Genomic DNA, 24,003 nt, shown 5'->3' with positions numbered 1-24,003 from the left:
CTCTGAAACCTTTCATTTAAGTAGGATTTTGCAAGACAAATCTGTAGTTGAACATAAAACAACATTTCCCAAAGCATTAGATAGGAAGCATAAATGCAGAACCAGGCAGACATTAGATATATCCTCAGCTGATGACAAAAGTTTATTTGGTAAAGTTATTAAAGCCTCTTTAAAAATTTGATGGAACTGCACAAATTCACCATTTTCTGAATTGTTGCCAGTGCTGATGAACACCCTCTGCAGCCAGGTGGGAATCATATCAAAAGCACATTGCATATCTAAGCCCTGGGAATTGGAACTAAGCCCTGGATAACAACTACTGTATCATTCAGATGTATGATAGAGAGTGTTTTATGTCTCCTTAGGACACGTAAATGAAGCAAGACATGTGGGAAAGTTGCCAGAGGATTGTGTTGACTCCCAGGAGCACATAGAGATTTACAAATGCATACGACTTTGGGGAGGGGGTCTAGTTCTTACCTTGTGTAACTTCATTGACTCAGTTGAACTGCTCAAGGGATGACTTGGCCCAGGATCTCTATCCTGGTCAGCTTAAGTCAGACAGACAAGTATGATATGTGGGGAAAACAGCAGTTCAGAGATAGCAAGGGAATAAAATTGGCATGGAAATCAATGCAAAAGAAGTGATTAAGGAAAGAGATGGAAGAAGAAGGATGTTTAGCTGCCAGGAAAAGGGAGACTGTTCCAAGTGTGGGGGCAGCATGAAATGAGATGCACAGCCAAGTGTGGGAAGGGAAAAGGGGAGCAGTTACGGGAGAGGATTTGGGAGGAATATATGGAGTGAGAGGGAAAGAAGGGTGAAATTAGAGACAAAATGTAGACAGATGTGAAACCTGTGAAGAGACTGGAAGTTGGGGATTAGAAGCTTGAACTTGATGCAGTACAACACAAAATTAATAAAGGGATTACAAGGATGGGGAGATGTAGTTGGAATGTCAGAAGAGCAAGATGAATTTTATCATAGGCATTTCAGTTATATTAGAATGTGGCGAGTATAAAGAGGTTATATTTTAAAAAAAGTTATTATCTAGACACTGTCCAGATATTTAGGAGTAGAGAGTAGAGGAAAGGATGATATTTTTTGGTTTTTAGAGGGAGACCTGGAGGTGTTGCAAATGAGTCTGAGATTTTGAACCTGGATTCCCAGGGAGGTGGTGGAGGTAGAACAGTCAGCAATGATAATGAAGTGTGGGAGTCCAAAGATGTTGGGAGAAAAGTTCAGTTCTAGACACGTTGAACCAAATACTGAAGCAAATGTATGTAGCTATAAGGAGCAAGTTACTGCTAGGTCGCCACATGAACTCTTTGCATCTGGCCAACAGGGGATGTTTGAGTATGTTGGGATAGAGGGGTGGGGTCAGACTAACCTGCATCTGTTCTGTGGGTGGAGAACTGATGAATATGAGTTTTTGACACGGATCCTTGGCCAGGCCTAGGTGACTCCAGTCTTAGATGTTTAGCAGTTATAAAAGCCCTAAAACTATAAGAATTCTTGTAAGGATCCACAAGACTAGAATCCAGGTGTGGGGCAGATGACATTCTCACATCATCATTGGGAGACAATGCAGAGCCACATCCAAAGAGCACTGTGGAGATTGGGAACTGCAGGAAGTACCGCCCAAAAGGTCCAGAGTGACAGCACCTTGTGGCCTTCTGATTGGCCCATGGTCACTATTTCACCATGGAGAGTGCTCCAGGAAGTTGTCTGGGCAGCTATGCAGGGTTCTGTGACTCCAGACTTCGCATCACTTGCTGATTTCCAATTTCTGACCCCAGCCTGATGCTGACCCTGACTCTTGCCTCATGATTCCAGCCTGGTAGCCATCTCTGACCCTGGCCTAACTCTGACCTTGACTCTTGCCTTTTGATCCTGGCTTTAAGCCATTACTCTGATCCCTGCTCCCTGACTACTGACTTGTGACTAACAGTAGCCCAGCTGTGGCTGCTAGGTCAGACCACCTAGGCCTGTGTGGCTGCAACAGGAGAAGGACAGAATAGCTTCCTTAATTATTTGGAGGGAGAGGATTTGGAGTCAGTGAGAAGATCCCTTTTTATCTCTCTGTTCCTAATTGCCAAGTGGAGATTTTTGGCACGATAGCCCCAATCATTGAGCTTTCATCTGGGAGATTCCCCCGATGCAATATTGCCCCTTTAAGAAGGAACCATCTCCCCACTTATGGAGTGTCAGGGTACCTCACTGCATCCTTCCCAATGCTTTGACTGCTAACTGTGGACCAGCCTGACTGTAGATGGCAGTTGGGCGGGCAGAGGAAGAATCAGTGGATTATGTAGATGCAGCATGACTCTTTGGGGGATCAGCATTGACTTCTGTGATAGCAGAGCTGAGGACATGTAGGCTGCACAGTATTGAAGCAGCTGGGACAGTTACAGGATATCCAGGAGGAAAAAGTAATTATGAAACTTATTGGTTCTCAGAGTTAATGTTTATCACATGCCAGTCATTTTGCTTCTAAAGCGCATAATAAAGTTGTAGACATTAAAGAGCAAAACTATTACAAATGACTGGCTTAAATGGAGGGTCTGTAAATCTCTGCTTTGATTGGAGACTTACAGCTGAAAGCTTTACAAATCTGATCATGTGTCCACTCTGTGGGTCTTTTTTTGACCTAAAAGGACACATCTTGGAGTTTCGGTGCTTATGAGGGTTGATTACAGAGGGATGTCGAAAGTTAGACTCAAAAGCATTTTCAGTAGCTCCAAAATAAAGATCAGAAATAACACATGCATGTGTCTTCACTACAGTGCTAAGGGAGGGTTACAAATTGTGAATACACTCAACTTGTATAAGATCAGCTGTATTGACTTATACAGGGCTCCTAATCATTTAACACTTAAGGGGGGGAAATATACTACTGTTTTTAAAAATACTGAATGATTTGCACCAATAGCTACTGGTATGTTATACAGTAGTTAAGAGGCCAGTAGAAAGAGTTGCATTTTTATGACTTGTTCCCAGCAAAAGAAAAATAAGAGTATCCACTCTGCTGAAATTACTGATTAATACTATATGTGCTCCAAGCCTTCAGACTGCATTTAGCTATTTTTGACAATACAAAGGGATACTGCATACAAAGCTAAAGTGAGTGGAGTAATAGCAGATATACAGCATGTCATTTCCATTGGGTCTTAGATGTTTGCGGGGGGAGGGGGGCAGGAGGAGGGACTTTGTTATATATTGTTTCATTTATAGTCCAAAATTGATTTTAGGTTTTTGGGAATTTGGAGGGAAGGGGCACTGGGGACTGAAGGTTGGGAAGACAAGGGAATTGTTGGATTAGAAGGGGGATTTGATGGAGGGGAGGGAAAGAAAGGGAAAAGGAAGGTGACCCACATAATGGACAGAGAGAGGTTGGAGAGCTGAAGGGCTGCAGAGACAGGAGGGGGCAAGAAGGAGGAGAACCAACTAACAGTGGGAATACTAGCAAGTGATAACACTGGATTTGCACTGGGAGTTTTGCCTGGATTGGAAGTGCAGGATTGGACCCTAAATCTATAATCAGTTTTTAAATGCAAACTGCAGTTTATGTAAATAGTGTTAAATACATCAAAACTAGAAATGTTCCTTGAACTTATACTGTGCACTATTTTACTTGCAGAAACATGATGGACACTTCACAGTCATCCAGCTGGTTGGCATGCTTCGTGGAATTGCATCTGGCATGAAGTATCTCTCAGATATGGGCTATGTACATCGTGATCTGGCAGCCCGTAATATTTTAGTCAACAGTAATCTCATGTGTAAAGTCTCTGATTTTGGTCTGTCACGAGTGTTAGAGGATGACCCTGAAGCTGCTTACACAACAAGTGTGAGTGTCTCTTATCTAATTTGAACAGTTTATTAAATTGTGTCAACTGCATTTGTTTTATTCCTATTTCAACCTAATTTGTGCCTCAGACATAGTAGTTTGGATTGACTGTTTTGTTTCATTATTAGTGTGTGGGGCTTGGATAACTGGGCTGTTTTTTTTAAATGTAATCTTCATTGAAGGTTTTTAAGTAATGCCGAAGCCACCCAGTTTTCTTATCAACCAGCGTTTTACTCCTCTCAGTAAATGCCAGCAACATTTCCACTCCCTTTTTCCCCACAGTAGCAGAGTGGTCTGTCCAGTCAGCAGGCCTAGTGGTCAGGGCCTGCTGCTCTAGTCTCTCTCTCAGTTCACTGTGTGAGGGGCTCCCTGAACAGGGGTCAGCTGGGTCAGCTTTCTTGTCAGTAGCACCCTAGTCCTGCCTGTCCCAGGACTAAGCATAGGGGAATCTGGAGGTGATAGGGTAACCCAGGTCCTCCCATTCCACCAGGTCCCAGACTAGGGCCCTGAAAGTGTGACAGCACCGCCTGGCCTACACTTGGGTCACCTCCCGTTCACCTTCCCCAGCCACTTCCTACCCCACCCAATGTCTCAGTTTGGGGCACGGCTGCTGTTTGATAATAGTCCTTGTTCCAAACCCCCAGAGTCTCAGGCCTGATGCAGGCAACCCTCTGGTGCCCTGCACACAGTTCTCCCTATATCTGGAGTGGTCCCTACAGGGGGGTGTGGGGGAACCTCACAGCAGGGCCACCTCGGTAATCACTCCTTCACCTCCTGAAAATGGTTTCTCTCCTTCCCCACTAGCTGGGCTGCTGGAGCTCTCTTTCCCCACTAGCTGGGCTGCTGGAGCTCTTTTCATACTGCTCCTTTCCCCAGGAACATGCTTGGCAGTGCCTGAGGAGCGGAGCTTTCCTGGCCCAGTCCTGTTCCAGCTTTTCTCTTGTCTTGGCCTCAGTTAGGGGTTTATAAATCCCCATCATACCCACCCACAGCCCTGGCGTAAATTTGCAAAGACATGCTTTTTTAAAAAGTGAACAAAAAATTCTCGCTGATTCCTATGAACCACATGAAAGATTTGGTCATTGTTTTCCAGGTAGAATGCATTCTAACATAATTGGATCACATGCAAGTCTTTATACTGTGTTTGTGATCACCTTTATTAAGCACTCAAACCTTTAGCAATTTCATATGGACTAGCTTGTTTTTGAACTATCTGGTAGTATAGCAATATGTTGATTTATTCAGTCCCCTTAAAGCCCTGAACAAGCCTGCTAGTTTATCATTTTTCTTCACAGGTTATTCCCTCAGTATCAAATTAATAAAAATGCTGCCTTTTTTAGCATAAAGAATGTTAATTTTTTTTGGTCTTCTTAAAATTAGAGAAGTGGGATAACTTACTATGCTGTTAACATTATGGATCCATCTACTCAAACGTGAATCACAGTTTAGCTTTTTTAACATATTTTTTCAGCTGTTAACTTTGTTTTGTTCATTGGAAAGTTTGCCAGTATCTTCTTAGTGGCATTTTTACACATTTCTGTGATGAAGGCATGCAGTGTTGATGAAGATTAAGTTGATCTTGTACATTTTTCGACCGATATTGGCATCCAGTGATCCACTGACATTATCTAAAATATTCTGAAAAGTATCTTACCAGAGACTTGACCTCATAGGTACTCAGGAGTCTGGAACTCCCTTCAGTGGGAATACTATGAGTGGAAGAGCTGAAGGATCAACCCACCCCCCCTATTTATACTTCAGATATCTAATTATGTTGCTTACGTTTACTATCTGAAAGAGTACTGACCTTGTTTTCAAGGTTTAAGTCTCCTCATATTAATACTGAAGTGCATTATGCTATAAAAGTAAACGTGTTGGCTATAATGAAGAATACTTGTTTTTAAATTCTTGAACCTGGAGAACACTGTTCAAACTTGACTTACAACACATAAGATATACTGGATGCAATATGAGGGGAATAAGAAATTGAGTATGTTGGTGTGTCGACAGAAGTTCCATACTGAACGACAGTCTTTTTGGTAAAATAAAATTTTAACTCCCTTTTTGTAATGATTACTAACATTAATGACAGGTTTCAGAGTAGCAGCCATGTTAGTCTGTATCCACAAAAAGAACAGGAGTATTTGTGGCACCCTAGAGACTAACAAATTTATTAGAGCATAAGCTTTTGTGGGCTACAGCCCACTTCATCGAATGCATAGAATGGAACATATAGTAAGATATATATAGATATAGATATACACACACATACAGATAAGTTGGCAGTTACCATACAAACTGTGAGAGGCTAATTAGTTAAGATGAGCTATTATCAGCAGGAGAAAAAAACTTTTGTAGTGATAATAATTTTTTCTGCTGCTGATAATAGCTCATCTTAACTAATTTGCCTCTCACAGTTTGTATGGTAACTTCCAGCTTATCTGTATGTGTGTGTGTGTGTATATATATATATATATATATTACTATATGTTCCATTCTATGCATCCGATGAAGTGGGCTGTAGCCCACGAAAGCTTATGCTCAAATAAATTTGTTAGTCTCTAAGGTGCCACAAGTACTCCTGTTCTTTTTACTAACTTTAAGAATCTTAACTAAATATATGCTCATTTCAAATAATGTTAATCTGCACCATAGAAACTAAAACGATTACACAGATACACAGCATATTCTAATTAATAGAGTGTCCTTCCAGAATGCCCATAGACTTATGGGTTCCCATCATAAGGATCAGAAACAAAATGGCTACTCAACCTATTCCTTAACGTGCTTTCAGTTTAAGAAGTGGATTGCAGCCACAGTGTGGAACTGATCTAGTGTATTTCTATTGGAGTGACTATTCTGTTCATCCTGCTGAATTCACCGCAGCTACCATAATATGCCTAGGGTTTTGCAAAACAACAGGTTTGTATGTCTGTTTGGTGTTAAACCAAAAAATGGTTTGAAATTCTACACACTGACAATCTTTCAAAATGTTGCTGGCATTTACTGAAAGCGTTTCAGCACACTGAAAAAAATTAAAAGAAAGTCAGATATATCCAGTCTCAACTTTTTTGTAATACACCACTTCCAGCATTAATATTCTATACACAAAAGACTCATGAAACTTTGTAATTTATTCCATTGTAAATGTGCTTCCCTTGTTTATTTCTTAAACCCTCCCACTGAATATAGTGATGGCTGGAGGAATAGATGCAGGATTACTTACTGTTTTGATTCTTAAGGCAAGTTACAATTGGTTAAAACCACTGGGAAATGGTAGACCGTTTAACCAAAAATAGGAATTTTCCCCTATTCAATGTAAAAAAATCATAGAACCTTAGAAAGTTTTCATGGGCTTTATCTATTCAATAGATTTTAACAGATATAACTATTGAGCGATTGTTCCATATGTTTCATAGAGCTTAGATTTTATTATGTGCCTGCCTTTTTGGCTGTAGTATTGTGATTTTGCAATAATGAGGTAACTCATTGTAAAATCATGACCTGCTTTAGACTATAGCACACATGTCAGATACGTTTATGTCTGTTTGGTCAGTCATTCACACTGGGTAGAGAGTTGAACAATGATAGCCTTTATCCACAAAGGCAGCTATCCTGTTCTTAATAGTGCTAAAGCACAGCATAATACACAAAGCTTTTTGCTTGAAAACTCTCCACAAACAGCATTATAAATGACTTGACATGCCTTCTGCATCACTCCTTCCTGCATTTGAGCTCTTTTTTGAGACTAGAACTGCAGAGAAGCAGAGAGCGCTTCATGTCAGACTTCATTAATTGAGGATACCTGCAAAATGGCTTTGTGAACCTCTAAACATAAAAGTTGGGTTCACAAAACTAGTTTGGATTCATGAACTATTTTACCTATAATTTAAACTCATGGGGTTTCCTTCTTCTCTTCCTCCCCTTGGAGATTTTCTTGCCCTTCTTTGTTATTTGGTAATTGGATCACTGGTTGCTTGGTTTTAATACCTAGAGTCATGGCTGTATCCTTAAAGAACAGAAAGGTTAATAATTCAGTTTGGGACACGTGATCAGCATACAGTAAGGAAAGACATGTATATCCTAAGAGTCAAATCAGAAGCTAATCTCTGTGATCCCAATTCTCCTTCTTCTCAGGAGACACAAGGTAGAAGAACATATATTCGTTACTGGGAATAATGGTTTCAGCCATAGATTGATGATAAAAAAGTGGCAATATGCCACTAGAGCATGTGACTATAGCCCAGGAAGCCTTGAGCTCCCTCTCTATTGTCAGTACAGTTGAATTGCGGCATTCACCTGACAACTATAGCAAATTTTACCTTCACAATGTGTGCTCCTCAGCCACACAAGCTGCTATCCATTTCCTAAAGGCTTTGACTCCAGATGGAGCAGAGAATGGTATCAGCATCCTGGAGCTTTGATTAGTGAGGCTGGCCCTGAGAGCCTTTCAAAGAGTCTTCTGGAAATAAAACATTTTTCTCTGACCAGACAACTTAACCATAATGTCATATGTAAATCAGCAGGGGCCACAATACGACTATTCTACAGCAAGATCTTATACAGCTATTCCACTTGGCAGTTATTTACATCCAATCCATCAGGACACTGCACATAATAAAGGTGATATGCACAAAATCTGATGAGTTAATTAGGACTCTCTTGAAGTTGTCGGTCCTTAAGCAGGCCTTAAAGTTAACTCAAGGGAAGATCCCAAGGTGGACCCTCTCACATCTGTGTCCAAACATCTTACAGAATACATTTTCTCTGGTCCCCCTTTCTACCTTGGATAATGAAGAAGATAAAACCAGGACACAAAGTCACCTTATAGCAGCTTACTGGCCAAGACATAATTGGTTTTCTGACCTAGTTAGGATGTCAGGAGGAACCTATTTTTTTCCCAAATGGCCAGGACCTCATTCACTCAGGAGATGATACCTTGCAAAAACTTGACAAACCTGATCTTAGCAGTGTGGTTCTTGAGTAAAAAGTTATAAGCTCATTATGTTACTCACCAAAAGTCATAAATATCCTCTTGTAAGCCAGGAAAATATCCACTAACAGAATCTGCTGACACCTGGGGTAGCTTTTAGGCATGATGCTAAGAGAAAGCAAAGAGATCAGTTTCTTCCAGTTGCAAAAAATATGGAACTTCCTTAGGCTGGTTTATTCATACTCGCAGGGTTTTGACCTTGAAGCTATGTCCTTCAGCTCTCAACAAACGTGTGGGAGAACTCATGGACAACTTCTCTACTCCAATCCGCATGTTACTAGATCTATCAAAGCAACATAAAATCTATTCAATTCCATATAATCTTTTTCCACATGCGGAGTAAACCTTGCACTTCAGGTGCTAATATACAGACTTTGTGCTCCTACGATATGGGTTGCTTTATTTCCTTTTTATAGAGATTCTAACAGCCAACTACCTATAGGGCATGCAGTACTCCACAGAAGAGCCTTGTGGCGTATTCCACAATGATATTGTTCTGTGCACCTCTCCTTTATTTATCTCCAAGTACAACACACTCTTTCTGTGATCACAGGAAATAGTGCTTCCTCCTTTTTTACCCTAATTTCTGTGCCAAAAAGAAAAAAGTGGCACAAGTTAGATATTTTCCTAGCAATCTGAGTCTACCTAGAAAGAATCAAACCAATCTGAAGCCGTAAGACCCCTTTTTTTGTAGATTCTCATCCATGGTGCAGGAGACAATGGTGCCAAGCTCTTGGCAGTTGGAGAAGATACTGTATGAGAGCAGAATTCAAATGAAAGAATATGAAGTTGTCATGTACTATGGCTAGAACAGGCTGTATACACTAAAGAAACATGAAAAGCAGCAGCTTGATTAAACATACACCCTCTGACCATGTATTACAAACAGGACTTGCGCCCCTCAGCAGACACAACCTTTAGCTAGAGAGTATTGCAATCCATTGGGGAATCCTAGGTTGCTCTTCTGTTGTTGTCCAATATATATTTTTATTTTCACACACTAGTCTATGTTCTGAGGTCTCACTACTATCACATACTTCTGGTGTGATTTAGCAAATATCTCTTTACTTTCCCTTGTAAAGATTTATTTACTTCTGTGTTTAATTTCTCATAAAACATGTCCGACAATCCATCCCACCCTTGTCGCAGTCTTCCTAATACAGCTTTTTCTGAAGGAGGTTACCTCTTGGACTGCACTCATCACATTTTTTTTAAAAAGTTGCCAGATTTTGCTATCCTTTTTCTATTGGCACACACCACTAATTTTTTGCTAGTGTCAGGAGTTATTCTTATTAATATTTTCAGTAGCTTTGGGAAAAATTATTCCAGAGATTCTCCATGGAGAAGTATGTATGCCATGGGACACCATAGAATCTGCCAGTATATTGCCTCCCATCTGTGTGGACAAAGAGCCAGGCCTCAGGTGGAAAGCGGGCCAGCATTTGCAGAGAGATGAAATTGATAGGCAAACCAACATTTTTGCCTTCTCTGGTGTATTTAATGACTGGATCAGGCCTGGTTGGTTGGATCATTACTGATCCACAAACAGGCTATTGCCAAGAAAAGTGTCCATCTCTTTTGGGCTGTTGAGCTAAGGACAGTGGGCCCTCTGACAAATCTGACATGTGAAAGCAGGCAGCTGTAACTGAAGGAAAGCTGATGCATCTGATGGCTGACGTAAAGACAGATGTTATGGAGAATTGTAGAGTTCCCTGGTTCTAAAATTTAATCTGAAGAAGCTTTATTTATTTATTTGAGTCTCTATGCGTGACTGTTAGTAGAGTGGTACAAAATACTAGTTTGGGTTTTATTTTGTTTTTGGTATATCTGGGAGTGGAGTGGAGTTTAGGAACTGGAAAAAATGACAGATGAAGTTGTGAGAGGAAAAGGCCGGAGAAGAAATTACTAAGAAAAGTTGTTGCACTCCAAGCTCAAACTGAAACACTAGTTAAGAGACAATTTACAACTAGGAAAGGTGGAGCAGCTGGAGAATGCCAGTAAGCACTGTAGTTTAGGATTAGTAAATTTCCCAAAGGCTTTAGACTGTGAGACTACTGTAAGAGCTCTTGAATAGTTTGAACAGTACAGGAAAAGACAAAAATCTCAGAAGCTGGCTTTCTGACTTCTGTGACATCCTTTTTTCCTCCAACCTACTGACAGAACTGAGGGTAAATGTGTTTTTGATATTAGGGTTAGCGGGTGGGGAGAATAAGAGATTTGTCTCTACTTGATGTAATGGAAGGCAAGACCTACAGCAAGATTCAATTTTGGAACAGAAAGTGGGAATTAAGACCTAGTAACACCCCATCTGCAATATTTGTGTCTCAAATTGATCAGGAACTGATAAGGCAACTTCTGAGAGACCTAAATGGTATGCCTTTTTCCAGGGAGACAAAATTTTACCTTTTACTAGAGGTTGCCAAGACAACACCAGATCGTAAAAAAAAAGACATTTCTAGCATATAAATAGGAACTTTAGTCAATACAGAGGGAGTTTAGGCTCGGTAGCCCTGTTTTCAGATAGCCCTATGTTGTAGCCCATGAACCAGTTTTCTTTAAAATACAGTAAAAGTTTATCTGCAATTATGAAGGAACTCTAAGCCCCAGAGAAACATGTACATGTGGGAAATGTGCATATGTAGTTAGAATAGACTTTATAGCGCCACTGCATTGAGACTAAGTTGGTGATTCTGTTAATGGTGAAGCCTTAATAGGTCTGCCTTAAATGTGATTTAGTGAGATAAAAAGCTGCTTCAAACTGAATTATATGGTATATAAAGAAGAATTCAAGATTACTCCTGCCTATCTGTTATATTGCTGAATTCAGTCCTTAATATATTTTGTTTTTTCCCCAATTTTATGTAGGAATAGGATTATTACCTTGTCCTCACTGCATAATTTGGTGGACTTTATGGGCCTGATCCCGCTTAAATCAGCCTGAGATGCTAAAGTTGAATAAAGTAGCCCGAGCAGAGACACTTCAAGGTTATTAGATTCAACTGAGGAACAAAACAGATTGATGCCAGCAATCTAGTTAAATAGTAACCCAGGGCAAAACTTAAGTGAGATCAGAATGGGGCCCCAAATTTATACACTGAAATTAGGTGAATTATGTTGTTTTCATGAATCACACAATATCTATTTTCTTGTTATGGTACATGGATTACGCTCAGCCTAATGAGGAAAAAATGCACGATAGGTTGTTAAAAAGTATAAAAAAAAGTTACCTAGTTAATTCATGCTGATAAGTGATACTTATCGTATGAACTTTTTATGTGCTGGGACAAGCAGAATAGCTGGAAAATTTTCTTTAAGAATCAGCTTACCAGGAGAAAATAGAGTGAAACAATTACTGGTAACTGTTCAGGCAAAGTCAGAGAGTGAGTAGGTGCCACAAGGGTTTGTATTAACCAGTGTTTGTTTTCCCTTTCATTAACTGCGTTAGGTAGGGTAGAGTTTCTCATCTAGCTAATTTTGCAGACACCATGAAAATAAAACATTCTAGTATCACCAATATGAGAGGAATGTACAGAAAATTACTAATTATGGATTTGTATTTGGAACTCAGTTCACCTCTGAAGATATGGAAAGTGTTCTAGAATCCCACTGAATACTGTTTTATCTAGATTTTATATTTGATCTTGCTACCAATCAGCTAAAAAATGAATTCCTGCCTGATGGGGCATCTCAGGGGAAAGCCTAGCTGAACTTGTGTAGTCCAGCTAGTCTCTGCATTGCAGAGGTCCTACCTGTATCTTGGGGCTGATGAACCCCCCCCACCTTTCCCCATCTTCTTCTTGGCCAACTGAGCACTACACAGCAGTGCAACTCCTTACCCTCCCTCGGAAGAGAATATTCTCAGAGTCATCTAGTTGGAGGACGTGCGCATATTCAGGTTGTCCCCCCTCACCATTTTTGACAAGGGGTAGGTTCCTTCCATTTCATGGAGCAGCACTGCTGACGTAGCTCCAGACAGAATGGTCAGCTTCAAGTAGCAATAGAGCTAATGAGGAGGAGCAGAAATAGCGTCCTGGGCTCCTCCTTCTCCCTTCTCCCCATTCCCTACAAATTACTTGGTTGAAGTGCAAGTTTGAGCACCCTGTTCCCATCTCTGTCTTTCCCATTGCTGGGGATGAGGTGCAGGATGTTTGGAGAGTTGCTCCAGGGCAGTATTTCCCAAAGTGCAGGGACTAGATGGAAAGGGTGAGGGTCAGCACACAGGCCTCAGTTTTTCTGCAGAGTCCCCATTTTCATATTTTTAAAAGTAAGCCTGAGCTTTTATGGTTGTGAACAAAATCTTCAAAATGTGATCATACTATAACTAATGCAACAATGTCTGCCTACGGGCTTGTCTACACAGGACAGCAATGCACACTAAATGGGAGTGATTTCTAAAATGCACCGACGTGTTGTGCAGTGACTGGGCCATATGGACCCTGCTGGTGCACACTAAAAGTTCCCTGGTGGGCATTAATGGAGTGCTGTGCAGCCATGTTGTTGGGCTTTAGAAATCCCACCCCTCCCGTGTGCATGGCCGCACCATGTAGAGAAGTCCTGCATTTGCAAAGAGCCTTAAACAATAGCAGAGAGGAGTGAACTGCTCTGTTTGTTTCAATGGGTGCTGACTCTGATGCCAGTTGTACTTTAAAATGTCAGCAGTGTTAACTATTTCACTTCTGAGACCATGTGTGAAAGGAAAGGAGTTGCATTCCCAATGTGTTTGGGGGACATAGAAGATGTATAAATTAAGATAGGTCTTTTACAACACATGGTGGGATTGTGGTGGTGTTTGGGTAGTGGTGAAGTCTCATTTGCTTAAATTTCCAGCCCAACTGGCTCTGCAATCTGCTCTTGGAAAATTAATATAGAGCCCCTCCATGTCACCTCCTTCACCAAGCCACTGTCCTCTTGATTGGTCAGCCTAGTGCAGAGGTAAGTTACATGAGAGTCTAGAGCCAATGCTCACTCTGTGCAAGCACACATAACCTTGGGGACCAAACAAGTGATGTGATTGCAGAAACAGTTGTGTTCCTCTCTACCTGTAACATTTAAAGGTGTCACTTCATCCAAAATTGATTAAATCACATCTTTCAAAGTAGAAAAAAAAATCTACTCACTGGGATAATGGTTGTTTTTTGTTTTGTTTTGTTTGCTGATTTGCAACAGACCATGTGTCATTTATCAAAATGTAAATACAGTAGAAGCTCACAGTTACAAACACCTCGGGAATGGAGGCTATTCATAACTCTGAAATGTTTGTAACTCTGAACAAAACGTTATGGTGGTTCTTTCAAAAGGTTACAACTGAACATTGCCTTAATACAGCTTTGAAACTTTACTATGCAGCTGAAAAATGCCACTTTTAACATCTTAATTTAAATGAAACAAGCACAGAAATCTTTTTTTAAACTTTCCCTTTATTTTTTTAGTAGTTTATATTTAATACGGTATTGTACTGTATTAGCTTTTTGGGGGCGGGTCTCTGTTGCTTCCTGATTTTGCACTTCCAGTTCCAAATGAAGTGTGTGGGTAGTCAGTCAGTTCGTACTCTGAGGTTCTACTGTATTTCAATCGATCCCTGTTCTTGGATTCTTTTTTAAGATTTTTTTTCCTGCTGAGCTTCTGGATTCATCTAAGGGTTGGTTGGTTGGTTGGTTGTTTTAGTTTGTTTTTTCCCACTTTTTTATTTTATTCCCTGCTAAAAAGGCAAAAAGATAACTAAACCCAGAAGCACAGCAGGAAAAGAACTTGGGGAAGATCTGTTATAATTATATTCTTCTTAGGACAAGAATAAAAGTAGTGAGTGTGAATTACAGTCTCCTTCCCCATATCCTTGTGATTTGTTGTACCTTGGTGTGTTCCCCTTCTTACGGTAGTTGTTTGTTGCTTAAACTATGAAGAGACAAGTAAATACTCCACAGTAAATTTGCACTGAGATTTGCATTTAGGGGCAACTTAATCCTGCATCATTAAAGATTGAATTTAGTCTCCAAACTTAATACAATAATTCTTCAGATGCCATTAAATTCCTTTTTTTCTTATCAAATATGTATCTTTTTCAAGGAAACAGTTTTTCCATAATGATTTTGGAAATTTAGCACCAGTCTTTTTTTACCTTTTACTCTTGAATTCTAAACCGTTATTCCCTTAATTTATCATAATTAATTCAGTCTCCAGCAGGAAGAGTGGACTAAATTTTCCAATCAATAAGCTACATAGCGTCTATGATGGCAAAGGGGCAGCTGCCTTTAGGAGAGCTGCAAGCTGTCTCTCTGCCAACTTGGATTTCAACTCACTTTCTCCTTGCCTTCTGCCAATTTCTCATGTGCAAATACTTTATCAACATACCTAGGTGAAGAGTTAAATTCTATTAACTATCTTATTGTTTGCTGAAGTTGGATATCAGGTTGTGTGTGAGTACAATTGTGAGGAACTGGATATGTGTATTGTGCGGGATTTTATAACAGAATTGAAAATGAGTTTGTTATGGAGCTCGGCAGTCAGTAATAGATATTATGATATTTTGGAGGTAAGAGTGAGATGAAATTGGTCTAGATGTTAATGTGGCTGTAGTGGTGACTTCCCTGATTTGTGGTAATTATGTTGATTATTTTCTCATGAGACAGGATCCTGAACTAGATGGACCCTTGGGTCCGATCCACTATGGTAATTCCTGTGATTTAAAAAGCAAGGGTAATTAATTATTGGAACAACTTACCCGGGGCTGTAGTGGTCTCTGTGTCACTTGAAGTGCTTAAATCAAAATTCTGTGTCTTTCTCAAAGATGTGTTCTCGCTCAACGAAAAGGGCTTGATGCAAAAATTACACAATGACATTCCGTGCTCTGTGCTATGCAAGAGGTCATACTAGATGATCATAAAACGATCCCTTCTGAACTTAAAATGCATAACTTACCAAAAGAAGTGTGTTATTTAATTTTGCCAAATGCATGTTAATGAAGGTGGTAACTAATGGTGAACACAGTAATTACAATTCAAATGGAAGCATAACATGGAATGCAAGCCAGGAAGAAGAATGTAAGAGTAATTTTGAGAAATGGGTTTGGAGCAGTGAAACCAGGCGGACAAGGACAAGCATATAAATCTGCAGAAAGTACTGATGTTTTATGTTGTACTAGTGAGACTCAATATATAATATTGCATGTAACTGTAAACTCCATATTATGGAGAAAACATGGCAGAAATAAAAAACTGCAGCAGAGCACAAGTGGGCAACCAAAATAATTTAGGATTTGGGTAGTTGAAACAGTTACAAAAAATTAGCCAAGCTAACTTTTATAGATAAAATAGCCTGTGCAGAGAATTTTCTGAGAATAAAGATTCAGAAGAGAAAGAAACAAGCATTGATAACAACAAACTCTTTAAATAGTAACTAACCCAATAACAGGAGGTCATGAAATGAAACTGAGGTGAGGAATAGCCTATAAAAAATGCAGTTTGAATTTTCACTGTGCTTGGTTATAATAAGAAACAAGAGGTAATAAAAGCAAATGGCAGACCGCAGGCCAGGAGGGAGTCTGGAATTTTTTTTAAAGATACAGATAAAATTAGATAGTGTCTTCAGCTATATTTTGGAAGTTAGGATAATGATATAGTTGAATTGATTTAGTTCAAATGTTGTGCGTTGACATTACAGTATACTGGTATGATGATCCATCTCAAAGGAAATCTATCCTTCACTTATTTTCAGAGGCAAAAAAGGGGATTTTTCCACCACTACGCTGCTTCGTGGATATAGGACGATAGACCTTTGCAGAATAATTGGTCCAATCTAGAAGGCATTATTTTTAAATTCAGATACAGAACCATACTAAATAAGTTACCAGTCCACAAAACCAAAGTTTTGTTAGGCCCAACACTTCAATTCTCCTTTTTGGCCTTGTCTACACTGGAAAGGGACAGAGTGCTAGACATAATTTAGCATACAGTGTAGACAAAGATTATGTTTAACAGTGTGTCATGTGGTCATGGTTAATCCTAACCATGTACTGTATTTTGTTTTGTATCTATGTTTTAAAATATGCCTTCTAGATTACAGTTAAATCAACTAATATGAAGTTATCAGTCATTCTGGCATCAAATCCTCTGCTCCTTAGCTTTCGGACAGAGGTGCTGATTTGTTTAACAGACTGGAAGTGTCCCCGTTTCTCTTATGTATGAGAGGGTGTGTGCACCCATCAGAGCCACAGAGAATTGGCACACTGTACTACCTATACTGAGGAGGAAATGCTGTGGACCAAGTTCCAAAGGCATAATTCCTTCTCCTGTGTAATGGTGCTGTGTGTAACTCAGTCACTTTATTTCTATGTAAGGATACATCAGGTAGTGAGAAGATTGATGATGGGGAAGGTAAAAGGAGTACAACTACAAGGGAGAACATAGGAATAGAGAGAGATCATTATTTAGCAAGAGGAAAAAAGAGAGAAATCATGGGCAAGCTACATATTTCTCAACCTACCACCTTTTAAAATGTGGCTACCTACGACAGTATATTATACTCCATGTATCTAATAGCCTGGTATACAGTTCTCTTTCCTCTCTAAGTTGCTTTTATGAAAAATCTAACAAAATAAAAACTATGCTTCCCAGACAACGTACAATTCAGAAGGAATAATTTAAATAAATAACTCTCTTTATTATGTATTCAGAAATACAATTTCCTGTTTCTCCTGGTGACTTGATTCCCTAATTAAGGACTCTGGGATACATGGACAGGGTCACTTTCCTTGCAGGACTTTGGTAATACCTTCCACTGCATACAAGGAACTTTAAAAATATATTTTAGCTGCATCATATGTGGTATAAACTGCTTAGAGCCATAATGGTTACTCATTAGATTTGTCAAAGTATTGTCTGGGATAGTGTTGTGTAATTAACTAGTACAACTTCTAGTGAGTCATTTTCAGAAGTGAACTTCCCTTGTGATCCATAACTGGAAATTTGTCCAGTGAGATCATGACATCAAACTATTCATTTTTCATAGGATTTTTTCCTTAAGATCTTCTGATTATTATTAAGATTGGCTTTTGTGAAAGGTATGGCACTCACTGAATTTGGGCCAAAACAAAAAGCCATTGTTAGCATCTAAGTTAGAGGTGGGCAAACTACAGCCCGGGGGCCATATCCAGCCCGCGGAACCATCCTGCTCGGCCCTTGAGCCCCGACACCTCCCCCGCTGTCCCTCGTCCCATGCTGCCGCACGTGGCTGCAAGCTCCTTAGCTCTGAGCAGCATGGTAAGGGGGGTGGCGGCGGCACGTGCGTGTGTGGCGGTGAAAGGGTTGGGTAGGGGATCCTGGGGGGCAGTCAGGGGACAGGGAGCGGTTGGATGGGGTGACGGTTCTGAGGCAGTCGGGGAACAGGAGGGGTTGGATAGGGCGTGGGAGTCCCAGGAGGGTGTGTGGATAGGGTTCAGGGGGCAGTCAGGGGACAGGGAGCAGGGGGGGTTGGATAGGGGGTGGGATCCCGGGGGGGGCAGTCCTGGGAGGGGACGGTCAGGGGACAAGGAGCAGGGGGGGTTGGATGGGTTGGGGGCTCTGAGGGGGGCAGTCAGGGGGCGGGAAGTTGGAGCAGGCAGATAGGGAGTGGGGGCCAGGCTATTTGGGGGGCACACCCTTCCCTACCCAGCCCTCCATACCATTTCACACCCCGATGTGGCCCTCGGGCCAAAAAGTTTGCCCACCCCTGATCTAAGTAGTCCTTAAATATCTTCACGGTCATAGATATGTCAAACTGATGTGCTTGAATATTATTTCTGAAGTCATATCAATGAAATTAAGACTGTATATATTGGAATGACACTGGGTAAAAAAATTTAAAACACCCCATGCGATTAAGGGGCCGAAGTCCCATTTTTTTAAATTGGATTTAGATGCTTTTGAAAATGTTACTTTCCAACAGCTACCAGTCAACATTTCAAGATAGTTTTGACCTTCATGACCTTCAATAAAACAAGAACATGACAGTTTACCTACTCTCCATGAACTGTTGTGGCATTCTGCCATTAATACCTAATATTACCAAGAGCCTCTCAAAACACTTCAATAATTAACTGAATTTTCAATCTAATTTCATGCACGTCTGTTTTTGTCACGCATATGAAGCTTGATTGCGTGCATTCATAATTGTTTACTTTTAATTTATTAATCAGAATCACCATATTGCAAGATTATAATTAGGGACCTGTGGCAAACATGCAGAATATGAAGCTATTGATAGATGTCTAGCAATATCTAATACTATAATATCTATGCTTGAGATTAAAAATATAGGAATATTACAGACATATCAAAGCTTTTGTGTTTATTGATAATCATGTGAATGGGCTTTATCGTACATGGCAGTTTTGAAGGCTATTGCAATGTCTAAATTAAGTATAGTTTCATTGTGTGGTAGTTTACTTATTATTAGGCTTTGCAGAATTCAATTTTTTTTTTGTAATTTTGATGGATAATATCTCTGTTTATTTTTAAGCATTTTTTTTCAGTTTCTATCTATTTGAATGTGCAGTTATGTGAAATTATGGGGCGGGTCAACATATGTCAAAGTATGCAAACTAAAATCCTTAAATCAAACTCTAATAAGTTCTCAAGCAGCATTTCTCTTACTTTGCCTTTCTTTAAATTTTGATTATTATCGATGGAAATATTTTGTCAGTTTGTGTGTGTAGTGGGAAAATGATGTTTACCAGCATTGACTGATTAAAAACCTAATCCTTCCAAGCCTTCTTATTATTTAGAATATTAATATTCAAAAAATCAGCTAAGATATAATGTACCAGAATATATTTTTACCATATAAACATATTAACCTGAAACACGTCTGATAGTAGACTGCACAAGTGATACATACTCTAGGTGAGTTTAAAGTCAGTTCCATAAGATCAGCATTGTTGTATTAAATACCAAGTGAACTGACACTAACAAAAAGAAAAGGAGTACTAGTGGCACCTTCGAGACTAACCAATTTATCTGAACATAAGCTTTCATGACCAGAGGTCCTCAGGCCCAGATACCTCCCAGATACCCTTGGAGCGGAGGGAAACTGTGAGTGTGGGTGGGAAGAAGGTCACTGCGTGGAGGGACACTGGAGCACAAGTGTCAGCTATCCATGCTTCCTTAGTGGACCCCAATTTAATCAACCCAGAGATCCAAGAGACGATTCAACCCTTCAAGTCCAACTCTTTCAGTTTGCCTACAGCCAAGTTGCCTGTCCAGTACCAGGGCTTGTCAGGAACGTGGACTTTTGCACTCTGTGATGATTATCCCATCCCCATGCCGTTGGGGGAAGACTTGGCCAATCATGTAAAGCCAGCCAAGAGGGTGGGAATGGTCACCCGCAGCCAGACGAAACCAGCCGTCACGCCTAGCGCTGTTCCGGAAACTTCTACCAGGACCCGGTCAGAGGTGATGGACCCGGACAGCAGTAGTGGATTCAGTCCCAGAGACCCAGATGGAACCAGTCCCAGAACCGGAACCGGCGGAACAACCAGCACCAGACCCATTGCCAGCACTGAATCCAATACTTGCAACCCCAACACCAGAGGGCCCCACCGAACCTGAACCAACAGCAGCCCATAACCCTACAAAGAGGCTCAGCTGGAGCCTGAACCCCAACATAGTACACCAGCGGAGAGCGGTTCACAGTCAACGGAAACAGCCCCATCCCCTACATCACTTCCAGAGGGACCAAGCATAGGTCCACAATCCAATGAGGAACTGATGTCTCCAGCATCAAGGGAACAGTTCCAGACCGAACAGGAAGCAGATGAAAGCCTCCAGAGAGCATGGATGGTGGCATGGAGCAACCCACCGCCTCTCAGCTCTTCTAATCGATCCAGGTTTGTTGTAGAAAGAGGACTTTTATACAAGGAAACTCTTTCTGGGGGACACCAGGAAGACTGGCATCCTCAGAGACCAACTAGTTAGTTCCAACTAAGTACCGGGTCAAGCTCTTGAGCTTAGCCCACGATCATCCTAGTGGCCATGCTGGGGTGAACAGAACCAAAGACCGTTTGGGGAGGTCATTCCAATGTTTCTACCTATGTCCGGTCTTGTGAAGTATATCAAGAAGTGGGAAAACCCCAACACCAGGTCAAAGCCCATCTCCAGCCACTCCCCATCATTGAAGTTCCGTTTCAGCGAGTAGCTGTGGATATTCTGGGTCCTTTTCCGAAAAAGACACCCAAAGGGAAGCAGTACATACTGACTTTCATGGATTTTGCCACCCGATGGCCGGAAGCAGCAGCTCTAAGTAACACCAGGGCTAAAAGTGTGTGCCAGGCACTAGCAGACATTTTTGCCAGGGTAGGTTGGCCCTCCGACATCCTCACAGATGCAGGGACTAATTTCCTGGCAGGAACTATGGAAAACCTTTGGGAAGCTCATGGGGTAAATCACTTGGTCGCCACTCCTTACCACCATCAAACAAATGGCATGGTGGAGAAGTTTAATGGAACTTTGGGGGCCATGATATGTAAATTCGTAAATGAGCACTCCAATGATTGGGACCTAGTGTTGCAACAGCTGCTTTTTGCCAACAGAGCTGTACCACATTCCAGTTTAGGGTTTTCACCATTTGAACTTTTATATGGCCGCGAGGTTAAGGGGCCATTACAGTTGGTGAAGTAGCAATGGGAGGGATTTACATCTTCTCCAGGAACTAACATTCTGGACTTTGTAACCAAGCTACAAAACACCCTCCGAACCTCTTTAGCCCTTGCTAAAGAAAACCTACAGGATGCTCAAAAAGAGAAAAAAGCCTGGTGTGATAAACATGCCAGAGAGCGTTCCTTCAAAGTAGGGGATGAGGACATGGTCTTAAAGGCGCTCCAGGCCCATAAAATGGAAGCATCGTGGGAAGGGCCATTTACAGTCCAGGAGCGCCTGGGAGCTGTTAATTATCTCATAGCATTCCCCACCTCCAACCGAAAGCCTAAAGTATACCATATTAACTCTCTAAAGCCCTTTTATTCCAGAGATTTAAAGGTTTGTCAGTTTACAGCCCAGGGTGGAGACGACGCTGAGTGGCCTGAAGGTGTCTACTACGAAGGGAAAAGTGCTGGTGGCATGGAAGAGATGAACCTCTCCATGACCCTTGGGCGTATGCAGCGACAGCAGATCCAGGAGCTGTGCGCTAGCTACATGCTAACGTTCTCAGCCACCCCAGGACTGACTGAACAGGCATACCACTCCATAGACACAGTGGTCAATGCTCACCCAATTGAAGTCCAACCTTACCGGGTGTCTCCTCAAGCTAAAACTGCTATAGAACGGGAGATCCAGGTTATGTTACAGATAGGTGTAATCCGCCCCTCTGGAAGTGCATGGGCATCTCCAGTAGTTCTAGTTCCCAAACCAGATGGGGAGATACGTTTTTGCGTGGACTACCGTAAGCTAAATGCTGTAACTCGCCCAGACAACTATCCAATGCCACGCACAGATGAACTATTAGAGAAACTGGGAGGGGCCCAGTTCATCTCTACCTTGGACTTAACCAGGGGGTACTTGCAGATACCGCTAGATGAATCCACCAAGGAAAGGTCAGCCTTCACCACACATGTTGGGCTGTATGAATTTAATGTACTCCCTTTCAGCCTGCGAAATGCACCCGCCATCTTCCAAAGACTTGTAGATGGTCTCCTATAGGGGTTAGGAGAATATGCAGTCGCCTACCTTGACGATGTGGCCATATTTTCGGATTCCTGGGCAGAACACCTGGAACATCTACAAAAAGTCTTTGAGCACATAAGGGAGGCAGGACTAACTGTTAAGGCTAAGAAGTGTCAAATAGGCCTAAACAGAGTGACTCACCTTGGACACCAGTTGGGTCAAGGAACTATCAACCCCCTACAGGCCAAAGTGGATGCTATCCAAGAGTGGCCTGTCCCAAGGTCAAAGAAACAGGTTCAATCCTTCTTAGGCTTGGCCGGTTATTACAGGCGATTTGTACCTCAATACAGCCAAATCGCCGCCCCACTGACAGACCTAACCAAAGAGAAACAGCCAAATGCGATTCAGTGGACCAAAGAGTGTCAAAAGGCCTTTAACAAGCTTAAAGCGACACTCATGTCTGACCCTGTACTAAGGGCCCAGACTTTGACAAACCGTTCCTAGTAACCACAGATGCATCCGAGCATGGTGTGGGAGCAGTTTTAATGCGGGAAGGACCGGATCAAGAATTCCACCCTGTAGTGTTTCTCAGCAAAAAACTGTCTGAGAGGGAAAGCAACTGGTCAGTCAGTGAAAAAGAATGTTATGCCATTGTCTACACTCTGGAAAAGCTACGCCCATATGTTTGGGGACGGCATTTCCACCTGCAAACCAACCATGCTGCGCTACAGTGGCTTCATACCATCACGGGAAATAACAAAAAACTTATTCGGTGGAGTTTAGCTCTCCAAGATTTTGATTTCGACATCCAACACATCTCAGGAGCTTCTAACAAAGTGGCTGATGCACTCTCCCGTGAAAGTTTCCCAGAATCAACTGGTTAAAATCATCCTTGAGATGTGGAAAATATTGTTAGTCTTTATGTACTTGGTAGTATATTTAGAGGTGCATGAGTCGTATTAACTCTTTTTTTCCCTAGAACTCCAGGAAGAAATTCCAGCCTGCGTTTCACCCTAGCTGTGACTTGGGGGGCGTGTCATAAATATAAAGGGAAGGGTAAACACCTTTAAAATCCCTCCTGGCCAGAGGAAAAATCCTTTCACCTGTAAAGGGTTAAGAAGCTAGGATAACCTCGCTGGCACCTGACCAAAATGACCAATGAGGAGACAAGATACTTTCAAAAGCTGGGAGGAGGGAGAAAAAAAAAGGGTCTGTGTCTGTCTGTGTGATGCTTTTGCCGGGGACAGAATAGGAATGGAGTCTTAGAACTTAGTAAGTAATCTAGCTAGATATGCGTTAGATTATGATTTCTTTAAATGGCTGAGAAATTAAGTTGTGCTGAATAGAATGAATATTCCTGTCTGTGTGTCTTTTTTGTAACTTAAGGTTTTGCCTAGAGGGATTCTCTATGTTTTGAATCTAATTACCCTGTAAGGTATTTACCATCCTGATTTTACAGAGGTGATTCTTTTTACTGTTTCTTCTATTAAAATGTTTCTTTTCAAGAACTGAATGCTTTTTTCATTGTTCTAAG

General features: G+C 41.2%; 1 protein-coding gene across 5 annotated transcripts in view; it reads left to right on the top strand.

Annotated features, from left to right (window-relative positions):
- The window catches only part of EPHA6 (EPH receptor A6), an 861,217-nt gene that overhangs the window by 771,382 nt on the left and 65,832 nt on the right, over window positions 1-24,003 (top strand). For all 5 annotated transcript variants that reach the window (XM_048870007.2, XM_048869981.2, XM_048869987.2 and 2 more), the window contains one exon: window positions 3,639-3,848. In XM_048870007.2, the coding sequence (XP_048725964.1) occupies window positions 3,639-3,848 (210 nt within the window). The remainder of the gene's footprint in view (window positions 1-3,638; window positions 3,849-24,003) is intronic.

The sequence above is a fragment of the Caretta caretta genome, chromosome 1, assembly GCF_965140235.1.
Source record: "Caretta caretta isolate rCarCar2 chromosome 1, rCarCar1.hap1, whole genome shotgun sequence".
NCBI classification, from domain to species: Eukaryota; Metazoa; Chordata; order Testudines; family Cheloniidae; genus Caretta; species Caretta caretta.
Note: the sequence above shows the minus strand (reverse complement) of the source record. Positions and strands in the feature narration are given on the sequence as shown.